The sequence below is a fragment of the Trachinotus anak genome, unplaced genomic scaffold (genome assembly GCF_046630095.1).
Source record: "Trachinotus anak isolate AG129_WGS33_773 ecotype Australia unplaced genomic scaffold, CSIRO_AGI_Tana_v1 ptg000005l, whole genome shotgun sequence".
NCBI classification, from domain to species: Eukaryota; Metazoa; Chordata; class Actinopteri; order Carangiformes; family Carangidae; genus Trachinotus; species Trachinotus anak.
The window spans coordinates 16,647,438-16,674,022 of NW_027273856.1; the positions used below are offsets into that span (position 1 = coordinate 16,647,438).

Sequence of the window (26,585 nt, forward strand, 5' to 3'; positions counted from 1 at the left end):
TATTTAGAACATGAAAAGTCAACACAAATATCATTTTACTGCAGTTATAAAAACTCACAAACCATCACTTATTTCCCTGTGATTATTTTTGAGCAGTACTTGTCACATGGGGGCAGTATGACTACTTGGCTGCAACTGCACAGATTCTGCATAGCTGCATTCACACCTCATCCTCAAAATCTGTGGTGCCATAGTGTATCTCAAATAAGAGAGTGTAAATATGGCACCACAGGCACTTTATATGAGCACTGTGAGTCCATTATGCATTTTTTAGGTCATAGATTCCCACTTTAACAGCATTAACGTTAATCATATTCTACAGTGCAATACAAATGTTTTAAAATGCATCTGACTACTTAACACCTCCACTGTGGCAGATTATGGTTGATTCTTGTTCAAAAGCTCTTTGTCTGCAGTGAAAGGAGAGCAGAGCACTTGTCACTCACTTTGCCCTGCTTTGATTTTCCCAGCATGCCCTCTGGATCAAACTATGCGTTAGAAAATTATCGCCTCTACACAGTTTCACATGACACAATTTTTTTTTTCCTGAGCATATAAGCTCTGCTTAGTTGTAAGCTATTATTATCATCTCTTTAATGAAAACTCATAACAGTGAGTTTAAGGATAAAACAGTATAGATAAGCATCAAAGTAGGAAACAACATGGCGTCACCAGACTTGTTTTTCTGGAGTGTACAGATAACAACTGCAACAACTCTGCAGGGGCAAAGCAGGTGCAGGCTGAAATGAAGCAGAAACAGAAAAAAACAAACAAAAAAAAACATTAATGGGTAACTTACAGTAAATGGGCTGTGGTTTTCAGTTGAAATGTCTAATTGATGTACGTGCACCTGGATCCATTTCCTCTCTAGAATTAAGCCTCTTTTAATTTCTCCTTTATTGCTGACTTTCTTCCTCCTAAACCAGCTGAGTAAACAGCCTGGCCCAGCACATCTGAAGTAGTAAGAATTAAAAATATGTAAATAAGCCTATACATTTGCAAGGTTTGCTTTTGGAGACGATGGTACATATGCCTGCTTACACCTAAAACATTATTCATCTCAAAAAATGAGCTGGTGAGAGTCTGGTGCCCTGTGGCAGCTGTCCTTGTTAAAGGTCCCATATTCTATAAAATGAGATGAACATGTACATTTTTTCTTTTTATGAAGCAGGTCTAGGTTCTATATAAATACTTTGAAAGTATCAAAGAGCTCAATCCACAGAGAAATGCACACAGCCTGTATTCAGAAACTGAGCTTTAACATGAGCCGTCAGGACTTCTGTGACTTTGTGATGTCACAACAAAATAGTCACCACTCTCACCCACACCCCCAGCCCTGCCCACCTGACCCAACATCCAACCTTGAAGGATTTGGTTTTTCTAAGTGTTTACCTGAAACCTGCTATATCTTATTTAATCATTTAGAATCCAGTCAGCCAATCAGATTGGCTCACCGACCTGTTGTTACTTGAGCTCCAGAGAGAAGCCTGAGAGAGGAGATGTAAAACTCTATTGAGGTGGTTTTTAGCTTAAAACCACAAATACTACTGTAAAACACATCTGGTTCTATTTTAATGTAAAATAATTGTAATACAAATAATTTGCAGAGGTTAAATTTACTGTAACTTTCACATTTTTCTATTTTGGTGCCTAAAATTAAAAATATATGCTTTTATGGATATCAAAACTTCAAACTAGACCAGAAAAATATGGGACTTTTATTATCGATAACTTTTGAGTTTCTTACATTAACAGACTTAATGCACATGCATGGATTATACAATTAATAATATTGTGAGTACATCATTGTACTGTAACTTCTTTTCATCAAATCTGCTGGTTTGAATATTCTCCTGATCTAATTTTTCCTCCTTCAGATAATTGCCCTCTTAATTTGTTTTTAAATGAGCACATCTTTATTTCCAAACTACTACTACTTTTTTTGTGGAAATTTCTGAACGGATTTACAGTTGTGATGCAGCTACACATGTAACCTGTAACCCACTTACTCAGCGGGTGTAGGTGGGACACAGGTGACCTCCGTGCCAGACACCGCTCTGTCACCGGGCTCAGGCCAGCGGCAGCGGCGGCAGGGCTACGAGGAGCAGCCAGCCGCTGTGGCCACATTAAAAACTGCATCGCCTATTGTGACAACTGTAGATCAGTGAGCCATCAGCTCCCCCCTCGCTCTCGTCTCAGGGATTTGTAGTTTTTAGTGTGAAGAACGCCGACGCGTGGTAGAGGCCTGTGTGGGAGTGAAACTACAGTTCCCTCAGAGCTACTCGGAGGTGTTAGTTGTCAATATGGCTGTTGTCAGACAGACAAAGCAGAGAGGCAAATAATTCGCCTCTGATTAGAAATCCTTGGAAAAGGGTCGGACAGGGCACTGTTATCAAATAGCTTTATTGTTCGGCTGCAGTAAAAGACACAGTGGGTCTTTGCTGAAGTTGCAAACTTAAATGGTTAAGTGGACGATTTGAACCGAGGTAAGTCATGTTCTTAGCTATCTACAACACTGAAAGTGATGTTATTAATATCAAACGTTCGCTAGCCAGCGACAGCGGCTAACGTCAGCTAGTATCAGCGTTGGCATGGCTAGCATGTTATGCTAATCATCCCGCTACCAGAATAGCTTGTGTGAAGTTGTTAGCCGCCCCCCCCCCCCCAACCCCTGTGATGCCAGCGGACTGTTGTCACTATAAAGTCAGCGGCAGCGGTGGTGGAGAAGATTAAAATGATTGTGGGGAAAAGGGTGGGAAGCTGGCTCAGTTACCGTAACGCTGGGTATTGTCCGCCTGCCACAGAAACATTTGCTAACGTTAGCTTTTGGGCAAAGGGCGTGAAAGCTGGCATCACTGGTGGCTCGCCTGCAGCGCTGACATGAGCGACAGATTTGTGCTCTCACTGCAGGCCCCATAGTCAGCAAAACAAAAACACATGGAGGGAGAAGAGTTACCAGGGACTATGGTTAAATTTAGGACTGGGACAATGTAGAAACGGGACTTTGGTTTGCAGTGGGAATAGCTGATGCATGCACCCGGTATTTAACTTGGGTAAGGAAACCTCGTCTGTTTTTTCTTGCATGATGAACAAACCGATGTTGAAACTGTGATTTATTCCTCTGTGAGTTCTTGAACTTGGAGTTAAAGTTATTATTAAACCCGCTGAGGATGTGGGGGAAAGAGGAAAAGGAAGTTTGCTTCACAATCTCCCCCATTTCAGCTGCTCTTGTCTTATAATTAGACAGAAGAAGGATCAGTCATAAACTTTTCTCTCTCTCTCTCTCCCTCCTGGTTACACTCCAGTCCAGCCATTCTTATTTGACCTACACTGTACCAGTCTAGGGCATTCATTTATAATAGCTTGAATATTTGCTCCTCTGCAGGGGCTAACCTCTGCTCAGTGTGTCAACCAGTTAAACCAGCTTGACCCAAAGTGAATAGTTAACTTGGTAAATACTTAAACAGGATTGTTAATTATTGCTTATTTGCAACACACAATGTGACTTCAAAAAATAGCACATAATCGGACTATTGTAGTTCTTAGTGCATTTGTGTTCGTGAGATGTTCTGGCTCATGTTGTGGGTTTGTGTGGCTCATCTCTCTGCCATGTGACAGATTTTGCAGTGTAACCGTGCTCGATAATGAGTTACAGCTTTAGCCGTGCCCCTTATGAATTTGCAATGACAATTTAAGAGACTAGTTAATCTTCACCATTGTTGCTAAGCTATCCTGTGGTATAGAAGTAATGTATTTCAGTGCTGACCCACTGTGCCTTAACTGAAATACTTGTTCTTTTAAAGCCTGGCGTTACAGACCTCTAAAGGATTATATTCACCACTGCCATATTACTTTCCTTTATGATAACCTTAAAACTCTGCATGCACTCTGGAGTCATTTAGTTTTTTTTCTCCCCGTCCTCTGCACAGTTTAGACTAACACAGATGTAGAAGAATGCTTGTGACCCCTTTTAAGCCATTTCTCATATCAGAATAGGTCAGGCAGGCACAGAAGATGGAAAATCTGCCGCAGTCTGATTCCAGTTGCATTGATTTTGAGCACAGCAAATTGCTTATGAAAAACATACAGCGTGGGTGGTGTACAGAGCCGGGATATATTGTAGCTCTTAAAGAACAGCAGTCAGAATGTTAAGATAGCATCAGCTGTCAAGGTGACTCTGGCACTCTGCGTGTGTTGCCTGCCGGTTCCCAAAAATAGCAGATTTTTATGCCCGGCCCCTCCCTCCCCTTTTTCTTTCACACTTCTATCTCTCACTCTTGTCTTCCTTTTCTTATCTGCTGCCTTTTTATTTTCTTCTTGCAGTTTTTCTCCTTTCCCATTCGCCTCTTTCCACTTTACCCCCTCAAACTCTCCTCCACCAACCTCTCTCTGCCTCTCCCATCATTCTCATTTTCTCCCCATCTGCAACTGTGTTCCTTTTCTCTCTTTCCTACTTAATCCTCTCATTTCCTCCTTGCCTCTCTTCATCTGTCTCATTTCTGCTTGACTTTCCTCCCTGCTCCTCCTTTTCTTTATCTCGCTCTCTTCTCCAGTTTTTTCCCTTCTAGATCTTGAGCATCCACTTCCTTTCCTTAACTTCCCCCCTGCATTTCCTGTTTCTTTTGCCCTCCTCTTATTCCTCCCCTGTCTCTCAACCTGTCTGTCTTGTCTCTCATCCAGCAGCAGGATGTCTGAGTTCAGTGAGGAGCCGCGCTTCACTATTGAGCAGATAGATCTGCTGCAGCGGCTGCGTCGCACCGGCATGACCAAGCAGGAGATCCTGCATGCGCTTGACACTCTGGACCGGCTGGACCGGGAGCATGGCGACAAGTTTGGCCGCCGCACCTCTTCTTCCTCCTCCTCCTCGTCCCCCTACGGAGTAGGCGGGGCAAACAGCTGCACCAACAACTCTGCCTCTAATACAACCGCCACATCATTCAACAATAACAACACTGCCTCGGCAACCACCACCTCTTCCGTGTCATGCAACGGCAACAACAGCGCCATCAACAGTGGCGAGGGAAGCGCCGGCGACCACTCTGCAGCCGCCGCATCTTCCACAACCTCCAAAATCTCCACCGCCACACAGACGCAGTTTGGCAGCGGCGGGGGACTCTCGCCATCTCCTAGCAACAGCTATGACACTTCCCCGCCTCCAGGGCCGCCACCGCCCTCTGCTATCCTGCCATCACCGGTCTCCTTGGTGGCGCTGTCACAGAATGGACGTGATAGCTTAGCTGCTACACCTAACGGGAAGCTGTCTCCTCCACGATACCCAGTGAACAGTGCGGCGGCAACACGGGCTTTTGGGTTCGAAGCCACAGAAGAAGACCTGGACATTGACGACAAGGTGGAGGAGCTGATGAGGTCAGTAGTGTCAGGACGCAGTGAGCTCTAAAACCTTTTGCTTTGAGCCATTTGTTCAACATGAGTCTGTACAACATAGAACATACGAGACCACATGTCATCTGAGATTGTGGTTATCTCATAGTTTCATAGCTTAGGGGCGGAGACACATGGGATGCTTCGCGTGTGCGTGGCAGCTGCAGAACATTGTGGTTTTCATTTCGGCGCCCACGGTAACAGATTACTGTGGACACAGTGCCTGCGTGAGACGCACGTCTCTCGTGTTGCGTGATCTGGAAGTTCAGTGTTTTGTGTATTTTTCACATGTGACCTGTGTCTCGCAGCAAAAACAGACAGAGAAAAGACCTGTTGACAGTCATTTTGACATCATACCAGCAATATTACACAGAACTGACAACTTCCACTATAATCTCTATGTCGAGGCTGAATTTGAATATGTCAAAGGTGAAAAAATAAATATATTTTTTTAAACATTTAAGCAGCTGCATGTGGAGACAGGGGCATTTTAGAGGCATTTGTTGTCAAAAATAAATCAGAAATTAATTAAAAATGAAGAGAATCCAACATTCAAGTATCCTGCAAACTCTATGTAGACAGATAGAGCTCCAGCGGCAGCGACGCAGCCCATGTGAACACACGCGTCTTTTTCTGCAGCAGATCAGCAACGGCAGCCGCGCCGCACGCACCACACATCCAGTGTGTCTCCGGCGTACATGTATTGTTTGGCTCATGTGAAAGGCTCCATTCACTCAAGTCTCACCATGGTTGAAATTAGTAGGCCGTTCTTGCTGTATGAAATGAACAGCGATTGAATGAATGAATGAATGGTCATCATATCTACAGCACTCATGATCCTTTCAAAAAATGTTCTTTCTGGTGTGTATAAAGCGCACAGGAAAGCAGCACTAAAAGTGCCTCTAACAGCAGCCTTGAAGGCTGCAGCTCGTCTTTTCTGAAAGATGGTTTTATTTTGAACAGCTTGAGTGCTGCAGCGGCCACTTGGTAGGAGTCAGGGATTCGTCTTTATTGGCAGCAATGCCCACGACAAGGACACAAGAAAGCTCACTTTATGTCCGGCTTAATTAGATAGTGTCAAACTGGAAACTCCACTGAAGCTTCATTGTGTGCAGCTGCTGTTGGAGTGCACAAATATTTAAAAAAAAAAAAAGCAGATTCAAAGTTCATCCTTGACCTTGGAAACAGATGTTTAGAAAACAATCTCACCACAAATTCTGTTTAGTTCTGGAGCTTTTGGTCATATAACATGAACTTCATGAGCAGATGGAGTTTCCCCACCTGCTATATAATTGTAATAATTGCAAGATGTTGCTTTTTTTCTGAGCAGTTTAAGGATTATTTGTCCATGTTGGCTTGAAGGATGAGGTTTAGAGTTCAAACTTGATTTTAAAAACAGCAGTTGAGAGAACATTCAGTCCCTTTAGTAGCTGTTCTGGTCTTACAATGAGAAAAAACACACAGTAGCTGGTCCAAGGCTGGTTTACCTGCTAAGGTTTTGTAGATTAATTCATCTGTGGCTTCAGATCATGTTCACCAGGATTTGACTATTTGAAAAAGGTCTCAGTCTGACTTCCTGTCTTGTTAGAATTATTGTCATTATTGGGAAAGTTTCAGTTGTATAATGAACTGAACTGATCATTGGTCCAGTCCAGGCCATCATTGTTGGTGTAGCCTGAAATCAGGAGAGACTTTGTGTCACTTCAGGGATGGAGGGAACCTTTGAGGTGTTGAAGTGGTTAAACTGTAGATACAGATTGGTTTGTCCCTCATTATCTGATAGTGTTGTTCATTTCTGATTATCACTGGCAGTGTGTTTGCTGGATATCTGGGTTTTGAACAAATCTTCAACCAGACCCTTGTTGTGCTCAGTGTGAACTAATACCACTGGAAATGGAAACACTGTTCTTCTGGGCTCCATGTAGAGCTGATGTGAAGTTACAGTTTTGAAGAGGTGGAGCTGCAGAGAGGTCAGCTGATAACCATAGGAGCTGGCCCTGTGCACGAGCAGTAGGCAGCATAAAGCCTCGTGCAACTTGTTGTCATTATCAGTAAATCTGATGAGTTTTTTTCAGTGAATTGAATAATTGTTTGGTAATTATAATAAAATGACAGACATGGTGAAAGGTGACATCTTCACAGCTTCTTCTGTCAGATATTCACAGTTATTAACACGTGAGGCAAATAAAAGCAGCAGATCCTCACAGTGGAAAAGCTGGAGCTGTGCTCGGAAAATGACTTTAGTGCAACTAATAAGAGTTGCTGATTAATTTTCTGTTGATTGACTGATCCATTAATCAGCAAATCGTTTTAGCACCACTTGATGCAGAAGCAGGATGAAGCCTTCAGTGCACTTCACTTCACTTGTGAGTTTGTGAACATCTGTTGTTCACTTTTTGACAATCAGCAAGATGAACGACAAGCGAAGATGAACAAACAGAGGAAGAAACAAAAGGTTAAGTGTTCTTTTACAGAGAGCTGCCTGCGGTCCCATTTCTCCGGCACAGCAGCACCACATGACAGATGTGATTAGTGCATTTGTCTCGAACAGCGTGTACCACATGAAGATGTACATCCCGTAATGGAGCATCAAAAATAACAGACAGCCATAAAGACACTCTTGTTGAGACTGTGTGTACAGTCAACAAAGAGGTTATTGCATGAAAAAAAAAAAAGGGGAAGTTGTTCTGTGGGAAATGTTAGGAAAAGCCTTATTGGTTCAGGATGACATTTCCTGAGAGGGAAGGAAGGAAAAGCTTTTCGACTGCACCTCTGGAAACATCACATGAAATTACAGAAAGTAACATCCAGTGACATTAGAGGAAACTACTGACGGTAGAAATCATGTCAGACGTTACTTAGGCCCATTACTCTGACAGCTTCAGTGTTCATAATCTATCACAGTCCACACGTTAGCCACCTCCTCTCCTCTTCTAGGCACTTAACACATTAGTCCGCTCCTCCTGCTGCTGTGGCTCCCGCTGCCTTCCAGCTGCCCAGTCAGAGGAAGAATAGGCATTTAGAGTTCGGGCTCTATCCTCAGCGCTGCACTGGCTGTCCCATTGCTCATTCACGCTGCCTCTGCATTAAATTACATGTCCTCTTTAGACAGCCCGAGAAGTTAAGTAGCGTTCAAAAGCCCTCTTCCTCTCTCTCTCTCCCTCGCCTGTAGGACTCTCCAGCGTCTTGCTCAGCGGGGCTGCGGGGGTGTGACACGAGGTTTCAGCTTGTCAACAGTTCCACGGTGCCCTTCTGATTTTTTTTTCTCACTTTTAAGTGCACATTTCATTCCCTGCAGGGGTTCGGCCTTTGAGCTGGCATCCAACCCCATCCCTGCCCCCCTCCTGCCCCCCTGCTCCCTGCCTTATTCCTCCCTCCTCCACTTTCCCACTCCTCCTCCAGTCTTGTACAGCAGCTTGTGCTACATTGATTCACTGGTGTCGATACAAGCAGCGTTTTTTGAGCTCTAATTTTAGCTGCGCCGCAAGAGGCTGGTGTGGAGGATATTGATGCTGGATGTCAAGAGTCGTGACGCATTTTCATTTCATTTCAGAAATGTGCTCGGAAGAGCGCTCAGGACTTTGATGCCATCTCCATTTTGACTGTGCGAGTCTGGGATACTGGCTGGTTCAAAGGATGCTGTGATTGTATGGTTGCAGCAGCGGTGCTGTTAAAAGTTGGGTGGTGTAGACGCCTTCCTGTGTTTAAAAAAAAAAAAGAAAAAAAAAGTATGCACTATTAGTATGGATAAGTCAGCACAAGACAGGTGTTCACAATCTGTACCAGCATGAGGAGTTAAGCCAAGACAGCTATAAGCTTGTTGGTGCATGAGTGTGTATGTATGTGTGTGTTATTGTGTATGTATAGGGGAGGGAACTGGGCTTGAAGCCAGAAAGCAGGGTGGGTACACTGTGTGACTGCACATGTTCGCTCCCCACCCTCCACTCCTGCAAGTCTCTGCATGTTTTTTTTTTTTTTTTTTCCCCCGCTGAGGACTGAGATAGTGGGAACATGTCCGCCAAATACATTTGGAAAATACAGATCGTTTGATTGTGGTTCAATTAATTTTATTTCATAGAGTCATCGCCTTTGTGTTCCTCTGAAGTGCAGCGCTGATGTGTGTGGGAGCTGTGAAAAAACAGAATAATAACAGATAATGCAGCTCAGATTAAAGTGGAGCTTTGGTTTAATAGTTCTTTCACAAATAGGAACAATATAAAAACACATTTGATTATATGGTGTGAAACAAAAGCTTCGGTCAGTGAAACTTAAATAAAGGAGCATCAATAGAAGAAGAGCACAACATGTTAATGTTTGGTAAATGATGCTACAGCAGCTCGCACCAGGATCGAACATGAAAAAAAAAAGCTGTACTTCTGGCCACCCGCAGTCCTCTGTGCATTAATCCCTGCTGCAGATCTTTGTGATGTGAGTCTGTCAGTTAGGTTTCACTGCACCTGACTGAACTCATAAAAATGCAGTGGTCCTTTGTAACGTGTGTCCCTGTGAAGTAAAACATTGCTCCTCCAGATTTAGCTGCTGACGGTGCATTAAAGTGTGTTGCTGTGTTCTCAGTTGTGCTGTGTGTGTTTGCAGGAGGGACAGCAGTATGGTGAAAGAGGAGATCAAAGCCTTCCTGGGGAACAGGAGGATCTCTCAGGCAGTTGTGGCACAAGTCACTGGTAAGTAGCAGACACACAAACTGACACTCTATGGAGCGATGTTGATTTTCTGTCGCTAACATACTGTCATTTTGCCTTTCATTCACGTGTTGATTGTTCAATGTTCTTCTTTTTAAGTTAAAGTTACATTTGTATGTGAAGCAGTTTGTGTTTCTACTGACTCGTGTGGAAAGGCTGATTCTCTACTGGACACGTCACATTATCGCTTGTTAAGGTTCCATCTAAACACTGATGATTAAAATCAGCAGTTCAGAAGCATCTGAGCTGCATCTCTCTTTTTTTTTTTTTTTGTTTTTTAACTGCGTCATTGTTCACAGAGCAAAGCAAGATAACATCACGACACCCTGTAAACTTTTACAAACTGAGTCTTGGCTTTAAATCACCTGACAACACCAAGTAACTGTAGTGGAAAAAGAGACGAGTGAGGGAAATGAAGGGCAGCTTGTCTCTGCTGCTCCTGTGCTGAATGTTAGATAAACTACCAGTGAACCAGATGCTGCTGTAACCTCCTCACTGAGAGCCAATCAGGAGAGACGCTTTTTATAACCAAGTTATGACCTTTTTATTTCTCTGAGTGTTACTCTGATATTTAACTTCACAGATGATGAACTAAGAGTGTTATAGATATAAGATGAGAATTTATAGACTGTAGGACACTGGACTGTAAATTCGCTGAAGTTGTGAATGATAAATTTCTCCTAATCGTAGGAAAAATCCTAATTCAAAGGGAAAAAAAAACATCAGTAATGATAATGACTATTTATGAAAACCCCAAAAATCTATTGATAAGCACAAAGCACATGTCAAATTAAAATACGGAAGACAAGTCAATTATTCAGACAAAACTGACAACTTGGAAAATGTTACATTTTCCAAGTTGTTACATCCTTTGACTAAAACATTGACTTTTTTTTTTTACATTGTGTCACCTTTTGCACATGGAAAATAGAACGTTTTTTTCTTTCTGCCTCTGAGGACCCTCTCCAACCATATTTTGCCTGCATTCACCCGACACAGTTTGTTGACTTGAAGAGCACAAACCAGTTCACAACCGTCAGTGACAATCAGGTTCTTATCAACTGACAATACAAGTGTTTCCTCTGCACAGACTGCATGTCTGTAGAAGCTGCCAACGGGTTGAAATTACATAGCAAATTTTATTTTAATTATTTATTGCTCAGTGTTTCCTGATCGTTTTTGTAAAATAAATAAATGAATAAATAAAAATAAAATAGAAGGCGTTTTGAAGGAATAGGCTGGGTGGGTCAGGTGGTGTGCAAAGATCTTTTTAATGTTGTTTTAGTGACAAACTCGTATCAGTCAAACTCTAGTTTTGAGTTCAACAATATCCTCACAGTATGGACAAGTGCAGGTGTGCAGCCTGTGTGAGAGACAAAAGGCTGCAGAAGAAATAAAGTCAGAGCTTGAGAGGAGAGGAAACACTCTCCTCCTCTAGTTTCCCCACTCTGTCTCTCTTGACTTCTTCTAAGGGTTGTCTACAAATTGTGCCGGGGGTTGATGCAAAACACTCGGTTGTAATTCAATGTTTGGCTGCTCTCCAGGCATCAGCCAGAGCAGGATCTCCCATTGGCTGCTGCAGCATGGCTCTGACTTGAGTGAGCAGAAGAAGAGGGCCTTCTACCGCTGGTACACGCTGGAGAAAACCACACCAGGTACATCGGACTCTGTCTGTTACCCCTCACTGCTCTGTCTCGACTGTGTGTGTGTGTGTGTGTGTGTGTGTGTGTGTTTTGGTCTCATTTATTTGTATATCTTATATTAATAATGGAAGCTACATGTGGAGGGACAAACCTGCAGCAGGCGCCAAAAGAGGGCAACAAAATGAAAACACTTTTGAAAGTTTGAATCTTGTGTGGCCAAACAGTTGTCAGTGTCTCCATCAAGGTCATCAAAGAAACTAGTTTTATTTTACTCTTGCACAGTTCTGGTTGAGCACATGAAGAGACGTTAATGAGTGTGAGGCCTGGATGTAAAGTTAGCAGCTGAGTTTGCCTCACTGACTCCAGCAGGGAAGCAGCTCCATAAAGAAAGGAAGCACGGCAGGAAAGCACTCTGCTGCCTGCAGCTTCCTTCAGACTGTCACCGAGGTAAAGGGAAGAGGTTAGCATCTTGTGGTGAATGTGGTGCACTTGGATGTGATGTTACATGGAACATGTTAGCAGAAGCGCCTTGACTCAGGAGAGCAGGACTGTAACAGCAGCAGTTTGGAGGATATGAAGGAATCTACTGTACCAAGATAACAGCAGGGGAATCATTCATTTAGCAAAACTTTGAGTGTTCTCTCCTTTAGGTACATAAACTAATAGTTGCAATAGTCCAACATATAAAAGTCCTGCTAGCCATAAGCTACAGTAATATATAGTAGGGTTGGACGATTGAATGAATATATCAGCTGTTTTTCTTTTGTTTTTTTTCTTTTTTTTTTTTTGGCCAATATTCATCATTTAATGCTCTGCTTACTTGAAAATTAAAGTTGGTAAATAATGAACCTGTGAAGTGTAATTCAAAGTGTGCGCTAATAGGAGCTGGCAGTTGGAGTTGTGTTGTTGTGAGTGGTTGTGCACCGTGATTATTTAATAGCGTGTTGTCTTCTCACATGTTTCTGTGAGCAGAGGCGTCCTTCACCTGATGCCATTGACTCTTTTTCAAGTTGTCAGGCAGTGTTGGTTGAGAATTGGTGGAAAGCTGATACACACCATAATAGACTAATGTATGCTAGTGTGTGTAGGTTATGTGAGGGACTGACTCATGATGACCTGGGCTGAGGTGTTCTAGCTATTGTGAAATTCTGATAACTACCAAGAACATGCTGTGACTGGGAAACTGTTAAGGTTCCCAGAAGAGTAAAGTTAATGACACCAGGAGAAGGGTTGAACCGAGATACTGTGTCGTTCCCACATTGTGATGGTGGAAAACAGGATATGGGGATACTGCCAAAGGACTAGTCTTATCCTGTTTTGGTCAGGTTATAAAAGGACCTCTGACTGTAAGATGGTTTTTCATATTTGGCTGTCAAAGAAGTGTGTCATGTTGGCAATAAAACCCGGCTGCTGCTGAATGCCCTCTCTCTCTCCTGTTGGGTTTTGGAGTCTGAGTCTATTTTTCAAATTAGAAGTTTTCAGCAGCAGCTGTTCAGCCTGTCTTCACAGCTTAACTCAGCAGGATGGTGTATTCGCAAATGGTGTTAGAATCTTTTTGTTGAACTAAACTATATGTTTGCGAAGACGGTAATTTTTTCTTGTTGAGGTCCTTCGGTTCCCCGGTTGTGTCTGTTTTATAACCAAAATAATCCCAAATAGTGGATTTGTGTTCTTGTTTGCAACAAACTCTTCCATGACTGCATTTGATGAACACGTTTGGGGAGTGTGGACTCCCTTACCCCATCCCCTGCATGTGCAGCACAATATCCTGGCCAAATATATCAGCCCTGGTCAGTCCAAGTTCAGTCCTGAATCGTTCAAGATAAGTCTCAGTAACGGTGACACTACTGGTAGTTGCTAGAGAAAAATAGACAATTCTTATTCTCTTCGTTAATGCACGACTGTGGAAACTAGCAAACCATGAACAGATAAATATGAAACATGCAGCTGCCTTACAGTTACATTACTGTGGCAATAAATGTGAAATCACCTGTTATCTTATCAGTGACTTATTGCAAACGACCTGGACAGTGTCCATTCTGTGATGTAGTTAAGGACGAGTTGATGTGTGTTCGTCCACATTAATCTGAATGAAACAGCCGTTAATTCTCATCGGCCCAAAGGCCAAATTATTGAACATGCATTGTAATCTTTAATGTTTGAGGATTTCACCAGTTTTTGATTTTGAGTCTTGAATCAGTTCAAGTCTCAAGTCTTCTGAAACCTTGATTGTATCATACTCCTACTTCTTTAAAGCGGTTTTCCAGAGAAATCAGAGTTTAGATTTGGTGACAAAATGAACCTCAGGCTCAAAAGATGATGTGCTGGGGTCTTGCTCACATTATCTCAACTTTAAACCCACACTGCACTAACTTAACAGCAAAAACCACAGGCTGGATTTGGATCATGAGTGTGTGTGTGTGTGTGTGCAAGAGTGTGTGTATATAATATATATGTGGAGGTGCTGTATCAACCTATAGCCAGGCAGCAGACATCCCACGCCTTGTCCTCTGCGGCATGTTCCTTGGTGGAGCCCTGCCAACACCGTCAGCACTGGAAAACTGCTCTATGCTATTTATGGCCAGACGGAGCCCGGCCCATCTCAGCCCAGCCCAGCCCACGCACACACGCCTCCGTCACTGCTGCAGAGGAAAAGTGATGCCCCATTCATGCCGCTGCGATAACCTGGAGCGTTGCAGGGTGACCCAGTTAGGCAAACGTTGACAATGTGTGTGTCAGATTACACTGTGACAATGCGGGCGAGCTGCTGTCCTCATAATATATCCAGTTGCCAGTTGCCGGTTTTATGAGTTTGAGTGTGAATCAATTCTTTTGTGTGGCTTTTCCCTTTCTGCTGTGGCCATGATTCGAGATGAGGCAGCGCAGTCTTCGTCAGCACTATTCAGTGGAGTTTATAATCAGAATGTATTGTGAGATTTGCATAAGGCGACGTGCATCCTCGCATACATTTCAAGGAGGGAGGGGCTTTGTCTGTTTTAGACTTTCACAGACGCACTGTTGTTGCTTACAAACCACAAGCACACCTGCAGCCCGTGTCTTCCTGAGGCCGACTGTGGCCTGACTCTTCCTGACAGATGTGCCGTCTTCCGTTTGTAACTTACCAGTGATTCTGCCGCTTCCCGCCCCAGGTGCCACCCTCAACATGCGGCCCGCTCCGATGCCCCTGGAAGAGATGGAGTGGAGGCAAACCCCGCCCCCACTCACCACCGCCCCCGGTACCTTCCGGCTGCGTCGAGGAAGTCGCTTCACTTGGAGGAAAGAGTGCCTGGCCGTGATGGAGAGGTGAGTGAGGGGGTAATGATAAATGGGAGTTTGTTTCATAATCTCTTTATTTCCACCTGGAACTGAGGAAACATTACAACCTGTCCTTGACAATAGTCGGACAGTGAAGCCTTTGTCACACACTCTGAATATTGGCCTGGTCGTCCTGCACACAGCACATAACAAACAGCAGTAACTCCGGTTTGTTGACATTGTCCTTGTGTAGTGAAATTAATTTAATCAGCGTGGCTCTTCTGCTATTTATAGCTACTTCAACGACAACCAGTACCCAGATGAGGCCAAACGGGAGGAGATTGCAAACGCCTGCAATGCTGTCATTCAGAAACCAGGTATGTGTACACCACACTGGAAGATGTAATGTAATGGATTTTTTTTGTTTGATTGTTTTGGTGAAGCAAGGTAAAGGCAAAGAAAGTGATAACATAACATAAGATAATGTAACATGATGGCAAACACACACACTGCTACAGAGAAACCTGACAGCTATTTGTTTTTGCTATAGATATGAGTTATTTGCAATTTTATATTGAGAGCGAGAGAAAAAATAAATAATAGAAAATAAATAACTAAATAGGCTGTTTGTTTTTTTTCCCTTTATTTCTTCCCAGGCAGAAAACAGGTATTTGCGCGTAGATGGGAGGGTGGGGGAGAATTGGGACCATCCACCAGTGGTAGCTGTTTGGTTTGTTAGTTAGTTTAAACTAAGACTAATATAATGTTAACATTATGTTTTATGTAATTGAATAACAGCTTAATGTGCTAGAGACAAATATTCCTTTAAATTCTACAAATATTCTGAATATAACCATCAGGGTGGTCGCAGTATACCAGTACTGACGATAACTGTGATATTTAAAAAATGAAATATTGATATTGTTAGATTCAAACTAAAGGCTAATGGGGTAGACTGAGGGAGACCCATAGATCAGGCAGGAATCCAAGGTTCAAGAATGCAGAGCTTTTTATTTTCTATTCATGTCTTTTCAACGTGTGCAGTTGATGCTCTGCAGAGAGAGAACAAAGTTAGTGATATCAAATCTCTACAGAAAATGCTTTTCCATAAAGGTAAATTGAACATTAGACAAGGTAACTCACTTTCTGGGTGCCGTACAAGAACAGAGGAAGAAGGAAGTATTTATAACCTCTCATCTTGGTGAAGGGAGGTGTGTTTGAGCTCTGCTCCCTGCCTCATGTGACTCCTGGATGGGGACTTCTTCAAAGAGATCATGTTAATAATACACGTAATAATAATAATAATAATAATAATAATAATACACAGTTCACTCTCCATTAAGTGTAATATGTTTGCTTTTGCACAGTTATGGTTACAGACTCTCTCCACCTCCCTTATTATTATTAACGATAATAGTTTCTATATTAATCACAATAATATGGTTATTGTCAACTCTTTTGTACACGGTAACTGTGTTGTGAAAATCTGATATCATGACAGCCCCAATTACCATGGAAACTGTCTCTATCTACACAACCCTCATAATCTATCAGCCTTTTATCTCTGACATCAAACTCACCGGTTCAGGTTCAGGGTTATTGTTATTTCCACTCATATGTTCGACTAAATGTCGTTCCTCATGGCCCTCAGACAGCACACAGTCTTCAGGGTAACACTGGGAACACACTGCCTGTGTGTCTGCTGCGTTGCTTCTACTTCCAGCCCTATGTTTCTGCATGGATTTTGCAGGCTACTTAAATGTTGGATTTCTTTTCATCATAGATTAAATTCTGATTTATTTTTGACAGAAAGTGTGACTAAAATGCTGCTGGCTCCACATTCAGCTGCTAAAATGGTTAAAAAACATTTATATTTTCTCATGTCTCCGATGTTCAGATTTAGCCGCGACATAGACATATTTATAGGGGAAGGTGTCCGTTTTGTGTAATGTTGCTGGTATGATGTCAGTATGACATCAACAGGTCATTTCTCTGTCTATTTTCTCTGGGAGATGCACGTGTCACCTGTAAAAAGTAGGTGAGATGCAGCGTGCCCGTTCTAACCTGTTAACATGAGCGACAAAAAAATAAATAAAACCAAGATGTTCCGCAGCCGCCGCTCAGCCAGTGTTTCTGCCCTCGGAGTAAAACACCCTGTGTATTTTCTCCTCCTGTAGCAAACTTAACACAATGGTGGAAACTGTCTTTAAATATGCACGATTAAGGTCACCACTAGGGCTGTGAGATCAGTCTAATTTTATTTTCAATCGCGATTTTTGACTTCCAACGATTATGAAAGATAATCGAAATAAAACGATTTTTGTGCCACAGCACTCATTTAAATAATCTTGATCTCAATATTGATCAAGGTAATCATAATTATGATTTTTGCCATAATCGAGCAGCCGTTGTCACCGGCGATGGTGAAACATCTGTCGGGGTGCTGTCCCTCTGCTGGTCATATTCATTCACGATTTTAAAATACATCTGCAGAGGACACACACTGTCCACTGCCACGAGTCCCAGCAGACAGCAGCTCAGCCCGTCCAGCTCGATGGACGTGTCCTGAATGTTGCTGTGTCACCATGTTTCAGTGAAAACAAAGACGCAGCAGTTCCTCGTGTCACACTGTGTGCTCCATCTTTGTCACCACTCCACCACTTTCTTCTGGACAGTAGCAGAGTTTCAGATCTACTGTCTTTCAAACTTAATCTGAATTTTACAAAGCAAACATCTGTGCCACATCTGTTGTGTGATCTGCTCCTTATGCAAAAGAATCAAATGATTTCCTTTCAGCAGCTCTTTAAACACCATCAGTTATAAAGCAGTTTTGTTTATGAAAGTACAATTCACAGCTTCAGGGAGCACAAAAAAACTCGCCCACCATCATGACTGTGGAGGAGACTGAAGTGATACAAGATGCAGTGAGTGATGGGATTGTCATGTGATCTGTTTCAGGGAAGAAGCTGTCTGATCTGGAAAGGGTCACCTCCCTGAAAGTCTACAACTGGTTCGCCAATCGTCGCAAGGAGATCAAGAGACGGGCTAACATTGGTAATGTGGCTTTGTGGAGAGACCACAGATATCCACTGAGACGTTTGATAGCAGCACCCTGCACATTTAATTACATCCTTTGAGTTAACGTGACTATTTTATATTTAATCAGAATCAGAATCAGAATCAGTTTTATTGCCAAGTATGTTTTCACATACAAGGAATTTTTTCTGGTGATTGGTGCAATTGATAACAGCAGTTATAACATTGCTCTTATGTATTGAATGGCTCACCATGAAGTCATTCATCACTATAATGAGGTTAATGATTTGTTCATCAGTCACCTGCTGTCTGGTGAAGAATCCCCATGACTGCTGGGAAATGAAAACACTCCAGTTATATGTGTGAAGTAGAACCTCCACTACCTGCAGGACAAAGGGCAGAGCAGAGGAGACGACAACACACTGATGACACTCAGCATCATTTGAGCAACATCAGTGCTAATGTGTGGTCATCTGTAGGCATCTATAACCCCACAGTCCTGTCGGATGTGAGCTTAAGTTCATCTGCACCATCGGCCAAGTTCCAGATGTGTGTGTGTTTAATGTATTAAGTGGGTGTTATTTATAGCAATGAATTATGTAAACGTGGATGTTATTCCTGTAGTTTACTCAAACAGTTGAACTGTCGAGGTCAAGTTTCACTGCTACCAGTGACAGAATTAAGAGATTTCATTTACTTGTAGCGTTTTACCCTTTATTTCACCTAAATATTTTAATAGTTAATTCATTACTTTGTAGCTATTTACACCATTGAGTCATTTAGTTAAAAGCTTTGACTGCTCTGCTCACTTTCTATCTTGTTTTCATGCACTTTCTTTTTAAATGTTTTTATTTTATTGGTGAAAAAACAACAGCAACTAGTACTACTACTACTACTACTAATAATAATAATAATAATGATAATAATAATATATTTTATGCACTTTCTGTTCCAATGTAGTGGTTATTTATATTAAATCAAACCATAATTTGTATCTCTTCACATTAGCTCAGCCTCTCCACAGTCTCTTCTCGGAGGCCTTGGTAACTACAGAGGTACCCATGTGGGTTCAGGTGCCTCTTAAATCTAACAAGTCATTCTCTTCCTCCAAGAAGCCACAATCCTGGAGAGTCACGGGATAGACGTCCAGAGTCCAGGAGGACACTCCAACAGCGACGACATCGACGGGAATGACTTCTCAGAGCAGGTAAAGGAGTGATTAAAGATCCCAAAAGACACATAAAACCAGATTTATGTTCCAGATGATTGTGAAAACCACTGGTCTGAGGAGAGTTTTACAGCTTTATGTCTTCATTTTCTACTGTACTGTGTCTCAATTTTTATTTATTCATTCATATTTTATTATTGCCAACCATTCCCACCAGTCCCTTGGCAAAAGGCTCCTTGTTCTCAGACAACACTCAGTGTTCCAGTCTTTAGTCGTGGCCATGTGATCATACATTTTACATGTGCTTCATTCCAACTAAACAATACATCCGTTGACTTTACTGATTTGTTTCGCACTCTCTGGTTGAAATTGTGTTAATTGAAACCAGCAGTTTGTGGTGTCACTGGGACCTGTCGTTCACAAATTCACACAAAAAGACACAAACCGTTTGCACTGCTGATCATGAGCTCTGATTGTATCCTTCCCCAAATATAGAAAGCACATAAAGTTCTGTATTTTAGTGAGGAACTATTGCTCAGGGCACATTAATTAACAAAAGCTGACTCTCTTCTCTTTCTTTTCTGTAACCAATGGAAACTAAGCTGGAGCAATGGAGAGAAGCGATGCTCTATGTTATTGTCGAAACCTACAGATGAAGACTGTGTTTCCCTTTAAGCCCTCTAGCTTTACTCTTGATTGCACAGCAAGCGAACATGGACCCTTCAGTGGAGGCTGCTGGAGTAAATAAAAAAAAAAAAGAAAGCGGGTTAAAATGAACTGGTGCAGCTAATGAGTGATGAAGACTGGATACATTTAATCTGTCAAATAACACGATGAACCAAAGACAGAAGAGAAGTAATTCTGTGTATTTTGAAGTATTTAAACTTGGATTTAGACTTTCAAATGCTGCCTAACTAACAGAGTCATCCTGCTTGTTGAAATACCTCCAGGCCTGTGACCTGCCCTATTTTGACAAGAGACCTCTCAGCCGACCGTTTGGCCTTTACCGACTGGAGCCCACCTCACCAACGCAGGTACCCCCACTCAGAAACATGTCAGAATGGGTTTCTCTGATTACTTTACAGTAACCAGAGGTCACATCACTTAAAAGTCAGTTTGATGCCTGATGTCGTTGCTCACACATTTTCTGAGGCCTGTGATCTCAGCTTGAAATTTTTCTTCACTTTTAATCCAAAATAATTTGCTGAAAGCAGCTTCTCATCGTAGCTGCCAACTGTTGACGTTTCTTCTGGCTGTAATGACAACTGTCAATAATACATTTTATCAGCTTGCTAATTAAGCTAACATTACATTAATGTTAACTTGCCTTCTTTTAGAAAAAGATGGGTCTTAAATATACCCTTGATAGCTACAGACACTACCACTCAAATTGTTCCAGTTTATATTAGAAAGTAAGTATGTCAAGTCCAGTGAATAACCATAAATGGTACAAAGGTAAGTGGTAAACTGCTTTAAAAAAAAATTGGGTCAAAAATTGCGATTAAATTTAGTTCAAAAAGATGATTCTATGATTCCTTGTTTTTTCCAATTATTTATTTGTTCTGTGCTTTAATTTCAGAAACACTGAGGCATTGAATTATAGAAATGGAGCTGCTCTAACACTTTTGACCAGTAGTTTACATGATATAATGCTAAATGAATGAGCTGTATGTACTGTGCAAAAAAAGTCAGGATCCTCACCCACCAAATTCAAAAAATTCCTTTTGTACTAAAGTGTTGAGAAACTAAGCCCTAAAAATATAACAACTTAAATACTAAGATTAGGCTGTCATTACATTCTGATATAAACCTGTTTGGCTGCTTAGCTTACATGTGTTTACACTGCTAACATTAGAGGATAAAAGGCTTTTAGAATGAGTTTTGCAAACCTAACCACCCTAGCAATCAAGTTTAGCTAACAAGTCCTGGCGTTAGCTGGGGTTACTGGAGTGTAAACATCCCCCAATTTCATTAAAGAGGAAAACTGAGCTGCTAGCATTAGCCTAAGCTTCAAATAACATCCAGGACTAGCCCCTGCATAGTGGCAAAAACTACACCTACTGTCTAACATAAGCTGTAGCCCCACAGACTGATGTAGTATAAAAAGCTTCCTGGTCTTGTAAGTAATGCTTGGCTACTATTGTAGATAGTAAGCTAGTAAGAAGGACATGCTAACGACTGAAGCTTGCGTTAGAGGAGATAAACACATTCCTTACACTTTTTTCAACATTTTTTTGGTTTGTTTTCGAAACAGACAGCACCCTCTAAGCTTTTTTAAAAGCAGAGTAGCTTTCTTACTGCAGCCTCACAGACAGTCCGCACTGTTTCCTCATGTAGAGAAATCCAAAGCTTTACCGGCCTGCTGTGCCTGGTCACGGTTGCTGAGCTATGATTGGACAGTTGAATGGTTAGTTGGTCAACATGATGGCAAAAATTAAGCAGGAAAAAAAAGTGCAGGTGAAATCATAAGTCCGTCTGTAGTGGAGGCAGACGTTTTCCTGGAACTGGACCCATTCTGAACCGCCGCTGTGCTTTCTGCCCTCCCTGTGTCAGGATGACAGTGCAGCGCACAACGAGCACCAGGACCCCATCTCTCTCGCTGTGGAGATGGCTGCTGTCAACCACACCATCCTGGCCCTGTCCAGAACCGGAGGGGTCCCCAACGACATCAAGACGGAGTCCCTGGAGGACGAATGAACAGCACAGGAACTGGGATGGAGGAAGCAGCCGAGAGAAACGACAGAGTCGAGAGGAGAAAGGGAAGGAGGAGTAGACAAGGTGGGAAATAGGGGTGGGGACTAAAAAAAAAGAGACTATAATAATGCTACTTAGTAAACCTTCTGAATCTGTCTCTCAGCCAGCCCTCCCCCCCACCAACCGTTCCTTCTCTCTCGGCTTCCCTCCTCCACTTCCCCCCTCCCACAAAGTCCATGTAAACAGTAATTACCCACTACCCTCACCCCACCCTACCCAGTATATTGACACAGCTTGTGGATTTGGGTCACTCTATGTCCTCTGATCTCTGCGAAAATGTGGACAGTAGAAAAGGGGGAAATCCAGGCCTGTAACCCCCTAAAACGGTGGCTCTTGTCTGGGTTTGTGTCTCTGGGGAACTTCCCCTCTCTTCCCTCAATACACTCTCTCCTCACAGGATACCTCTTCCCTTTCCTCTTCCTCACTCCCCCTCTCCCTCCCTCTCCAGCCTGGTTGTCTGAGCCGATCCTCAGTCTATCTCACCTCAACGTCAACCTCAGAAAAATAACGTGTACTGTATATATAATATATATATGGTTCTTATGGTTCTCAGTCACACTCACCTCATGGTGTGGTATCTACCTACCTACCTACCTACCTACCTACCTACCCCTCAGAATTCACCTCCTTCATTGTGCAATTCACAGAAAGAGCGGCCTCCAGCCATCGTCTTGGGAAAGATGGATGGAGAGAGTTTTTGTTCTCTCCCTCTCTGGCACTGAGGCTGTCAGAAAGGATCATATCGGCAGACAGAACTGTCCAGTCACTGTCTTCACCCTCTATAGTTAACGTTCCTCAGTGGAATGGCCTTTTGTTCTCCTACAGTAGAGCTGCTGTTGGATGAAAACCTTGAAAAACAAATAGCCTTAATTTCCTACAGACAGCTACCTTTACTTTTTGCCGCATACAGCAGGTTTTTGAAGTTTATTTCCTCTCAAGGAACAATAAACTTTTTAGTACACATTAAAAAATACCAGATCCATGTAAAGGTTTATATCCAACAGCAGCAGTGATGTTACTTCTTGCATTTCTCTCTGTTTTTAGTCCAAAATGCCAACTGGATATACAATCATTTTGCCTTGGTATTTAGCTTCCCGGTGACGCTATTGTTAAGTACTCGAGGCTGTGAGAATCAATTTAGGGTCAATGTGATAATCAAGCAAACTTAAGCTATCTAATAAGGGGAATTGTGCTTTGTTGTCATCCATGCCAAAGGAAAAGATGCTGGGAGCGAAAAGCTAAGAGGCTAAGCTAAGACTGATCTGAGAATGGTGTTCATGTTCATCCAAAGCGATTTCTACTAACTCCTTTGGCGTGTGTAGTTGTTTTCTCACGTTCAGTGAATGCCTCTGAAGCCGGTGTGGCGTCGTATGTGGGCTTGACACTACAGCAGGCCTGTGTCAGTAAAGATAGGTATTAGCAGTCAGACATAATGATAAAATACCCCTAAGCTATTTACTACTTGTTCTGTGACGCTGCCTCTTTATAATAGCCTAAAGAATGTGCTTTCAGAAGATTTGTTTTTAATATCAGTGGTATCAAATTAGATTAAATCCACACTGGAAATTGTTAAGGGTATATCAGAATAACTTCTGAGGCGGTCTTTGTTTTTATTACACCTCTAAAGCCTCAATGGTCAAAGCACCACTTTGAAGGGAATCAGAATCAAAGACACTTAAAGTGGTTATATGGGAAATTATTACCCACTATTTTTCTTTCTTTTTTTTCTTGCCCTGGGTGGAAATTTTCCAAAACCATCTTTGACTGAAGGTCATTGTAAAGTCATAAGCAGAGATTATGTGATGGGTTCCTTAAAAGTGTAAGTCCATCTTTTGGGGGATCACTGATTTTAAGTGTTAGTGCTTTGTTAGTCTAAGACTGATATCTTCAAATTTTATTTTAGGGTGAGTACAATGAAAAAAATAGTTTGAATATTTCGGGACACGTATTCACTTTTTTGCCGAGGGTTAGGTATGAGGATTAATGCCACTCTCATCTCTGTACGTTAAATATGAAGCTAGAGCCAGGAGACCATTAGATTAGCGTATCTTAGCACAAAGACGGTAAGCAGGGGAAAACGGCTAGCCTAGCTCAGTCCGAAGGTAAATAAAAATGTACCTATTAGCACCTCTAAAGCTAAGATAACTAATTAACATGTTGTATTTTGTTTTATTAAAGCTGTACAAAAAATGAGGTGTAAAAATGACAAGTTGTGGTTTTATGGGTGTTTACATGCTAAAGCTGTTTTTGGCCATGCACAGTGACTTCCTGTGTCATTTATATACTTAAACTCAAGATATATTGTGTTAATTAGTAAACTTTTGAGCTGCTAGTAAACACATATATTTCACTCTTGGACAGAGGTAGGCTAAGTATTTTCTCCTACTTCCAGTCTTTATGCTAAACTATGTCTCCTGGCTGTAGCTAAACATTTAGCTAGCCACACATAACTCCTGGAAAACCACAATTTGTTGTTTTTACAATAAATTTTTTGTTATGGATTAAACTTACAACATATAAAATGATAAATAATGAGCTGTAGAAGTAATAGTAGGTGGGTTTTTCTTTTTACATTTGGACGGAGCCTAGCTAGTTTCCAATCTTTGTGCTACACCAAGCAAACAGTCTCCGTGCTTTAGCTTCACATTTAGCATATGAACTTAAGAGTGGCAGTGACCCTTTGGCAAAAAAGCAAATAAGCATTTCCTGAAATGTCAAACTATTTCCTGAAAGGAACCCCTGCCTTATTGATGATTTTGGAGAACTGGGAAAATATTCTACAAAGCAGGATTAAACAAAGCAAGAAACCTCATGCAGGCCCTCATGTTTTAAATTGTCAGACATGGACTCTGGTGTCAAATAATCTGGTATCTGGATCCTGCTAGTAGAATTGCTTCTAGCCCTGGGCTGTAGTCTAATAAAACTCTATTTAATTCTACCGCTTCCAGATGTGTGAAGCTGTGATACAGTGACTCAGTACTGGGACCTGTGTTTCTAAAAGAAAGGGTTGAATGATAAAAAAACAATATGTATTTATACTCATTTTTTATGGTAATGTACAAAAAAGAATGACATATGTTTTTGAAATGAAACATGCTTTTATTGTTATTCATGCTTTTTAATTTCTCCTGACTTATTTTTCTATTATCATTTAAGTTTGTTTTTTTTTTCTTTTGTGTCATTGTTTATTTGACTGAACAACAGTCTCCCCGCTTGTGTCTGAGCTCGTAAGCTATTTTGTGAAAGATGAAAATGATGCACCTTATGAAATTTAATTATTGCTGTTGACTAAGCTTGAAATGTAACCTTCCCTCCCCCAAGCCTTCCTTTGAAAAGACAAACGTCCAGCATACGATAGAGGGGCTGGTTTGAAAAAAAAAAAAAAGTAAAACATTTCAGTATAGATGCTTCAGTCACCATATCATATTAAATCAAAGCCCCAGTATGTGCTGTTCTCTCTGTAAAATGTCACACCAAACTTCATAGGGAAATCTAGCATTTTACTTCCTTTTTGCAAATATAAGTGCACAATTCATAAAATATGGCTTAGAGAAACTGCTCCATTTGTGATAACTACAGTTACAATATTTATTACTAGATACTGACTCCACGTAGGTTTGTATAAAAAATACAATATGTTCCATTGTCCTACTATTGAAGTAATTGGAAACAAATTGTAATTGTGTTCCATATGTGGAACTGTAAAAGAACTGAAGAACTTATGAAACTGGAAGAGGAAGAACCAAGGGGTTTTTGGCCATTGACACTAAGAACAAAAGTTTAATCATGAGGTGAAGTATTCCCTTAAGAACTGATTCATACTACTCACTTGCCAAGTGCTGAGAGTATGTTGATAAAACACTATTACTTTTTTCAGCTTGAAGGATTTCTTCTCTATGGAGTTTGGTGTGACAATCTCTCCCCATACAAAGAATATTGTATGTTAGAAATAGTGAAATAAGTCGTGCGTAAAGGAAAAGACTACAAAGAGTGCATTTAAAGATTTTTTTCTCAGTATAAGACACTTTTAAATGAATAGCCTTCATGTTTGAGGGATGCCATGGCCCAGTTAGCAAGTACAAGTTCTAATCCAGCAGTATTTCATGTGAGAGTTCAACCTTGACAGAAATGTTTATGGGATGGAAGAAAGAACCCTCAGGTGCTCAAGTAAAGATTCTGTGCTTTTCCAGGAGAAAAATGGAAACAGATTAATCATAAAAAAAACTGGCTTTTCCCACCTGATGTTGTGCATACTCCAGTGGTGGTGCTTACTCTAAAAGGGGTGTCCTCTTGTGGTGTGTCAGGGTCAACATGTCTTCATGTCCTTCTGTGTCCCCAGTGAAACACCATCCACTTCATCACAATATAGCTCCGAAAAAGAGGACTGAATGCTGTTGTATCAATCTCCGATCTCGTTATGTTTAAAATTACTGTATTGCCCATTTCAGAATTTAGTGCCTTTTTTGGACAGTAGACTGTTCTGTAATTAAGATGTAGTATATATACATTTTTTTGTACAGTTTCTTTGTTCATTTTTTTAACTTGTGTTTATTTTAGTATGATATATATAATGTACAAGAGAATAAAGCTATATCAATGAGATTTTTTCTGGGTTTACTCTCTTGTTGGTTAGAAATACTCAAATCT

The 26,585-nt window shown here is 41.5% G+C and overlaps 1 protein-coding gene across 4 annotated transcripts; it reads left to right on the plus strand.

The window, feature by feature from the left end:
- Positions 1-1,848: 1,848 nt before the first annotated feature.
- On the plus strand, positions 1,849-26,540 carry LOC139621769 (homeobox-containing protein 1-like). Of its 4 annotated transcripts, none has more exons than XM_071478600.1 (10): positions 1,849-2,486; positions 4,684-5,367; positions 9,979-10,064; positions 11,627-11,737; positions 14,875-15,028; positions 15,275-15,357; positions 17,939-18,034; positions 19,129-19,223; positions 20,135-20,218; positions 21,738-26,540. In XM_071478600.1, exons 2-10 carry the CDS (start codon positions 4,688-4,690, stop codon positions 21,879-21,881), a joined length of 1,533 nt encoding a protein of 510 aa, XP_071334701.1. In that variant the 5' UTR covers positions 1,849-2,486; positions 4,684-4,687; the 3' UTR covers positions 21,882-26,540. The 4 variants fall into 4 exon arrangements, with proteins under 4 accessions (XP_071334701.1, XP_071334700.1, XP_071334703.1 ...); XM_071478599.1 differs by having other exon boundaries at positions 1,850-2,486; positions 4,681-5,367; XM_071478602.1 differs by having other exon boundaries at positions 1,850-2,486; positions 4,681-5,367; positions 19,132-19,223.
- The last annotated feature ends 45 nt before the right edge of the window (positions 26,541-26,585 follow it).

Coding starts and splice junctions, on each gene's coding strand:
- LOC139621769 (XM_071478600.1), top strand. CDS start 4,688: ATGTCTGAGTTCAGTGAGGAGCCGCGCTTCACTATTGAGCAGATAGAT. Junction 11,738..14,874: donor GCTGGAGAAAACCACACCAG/GTACATCGGACT, acceptor TTCCCGCCCCAG/GTGCCACCCTCAACATGCGG. Junction 15,358..17,938: donor TGCTGTCATTCAGAAACCAG/GTATGTGTACAC, acceptor GATCTGTTTCAG/GGAAGAAGCTGTCTGATCTG.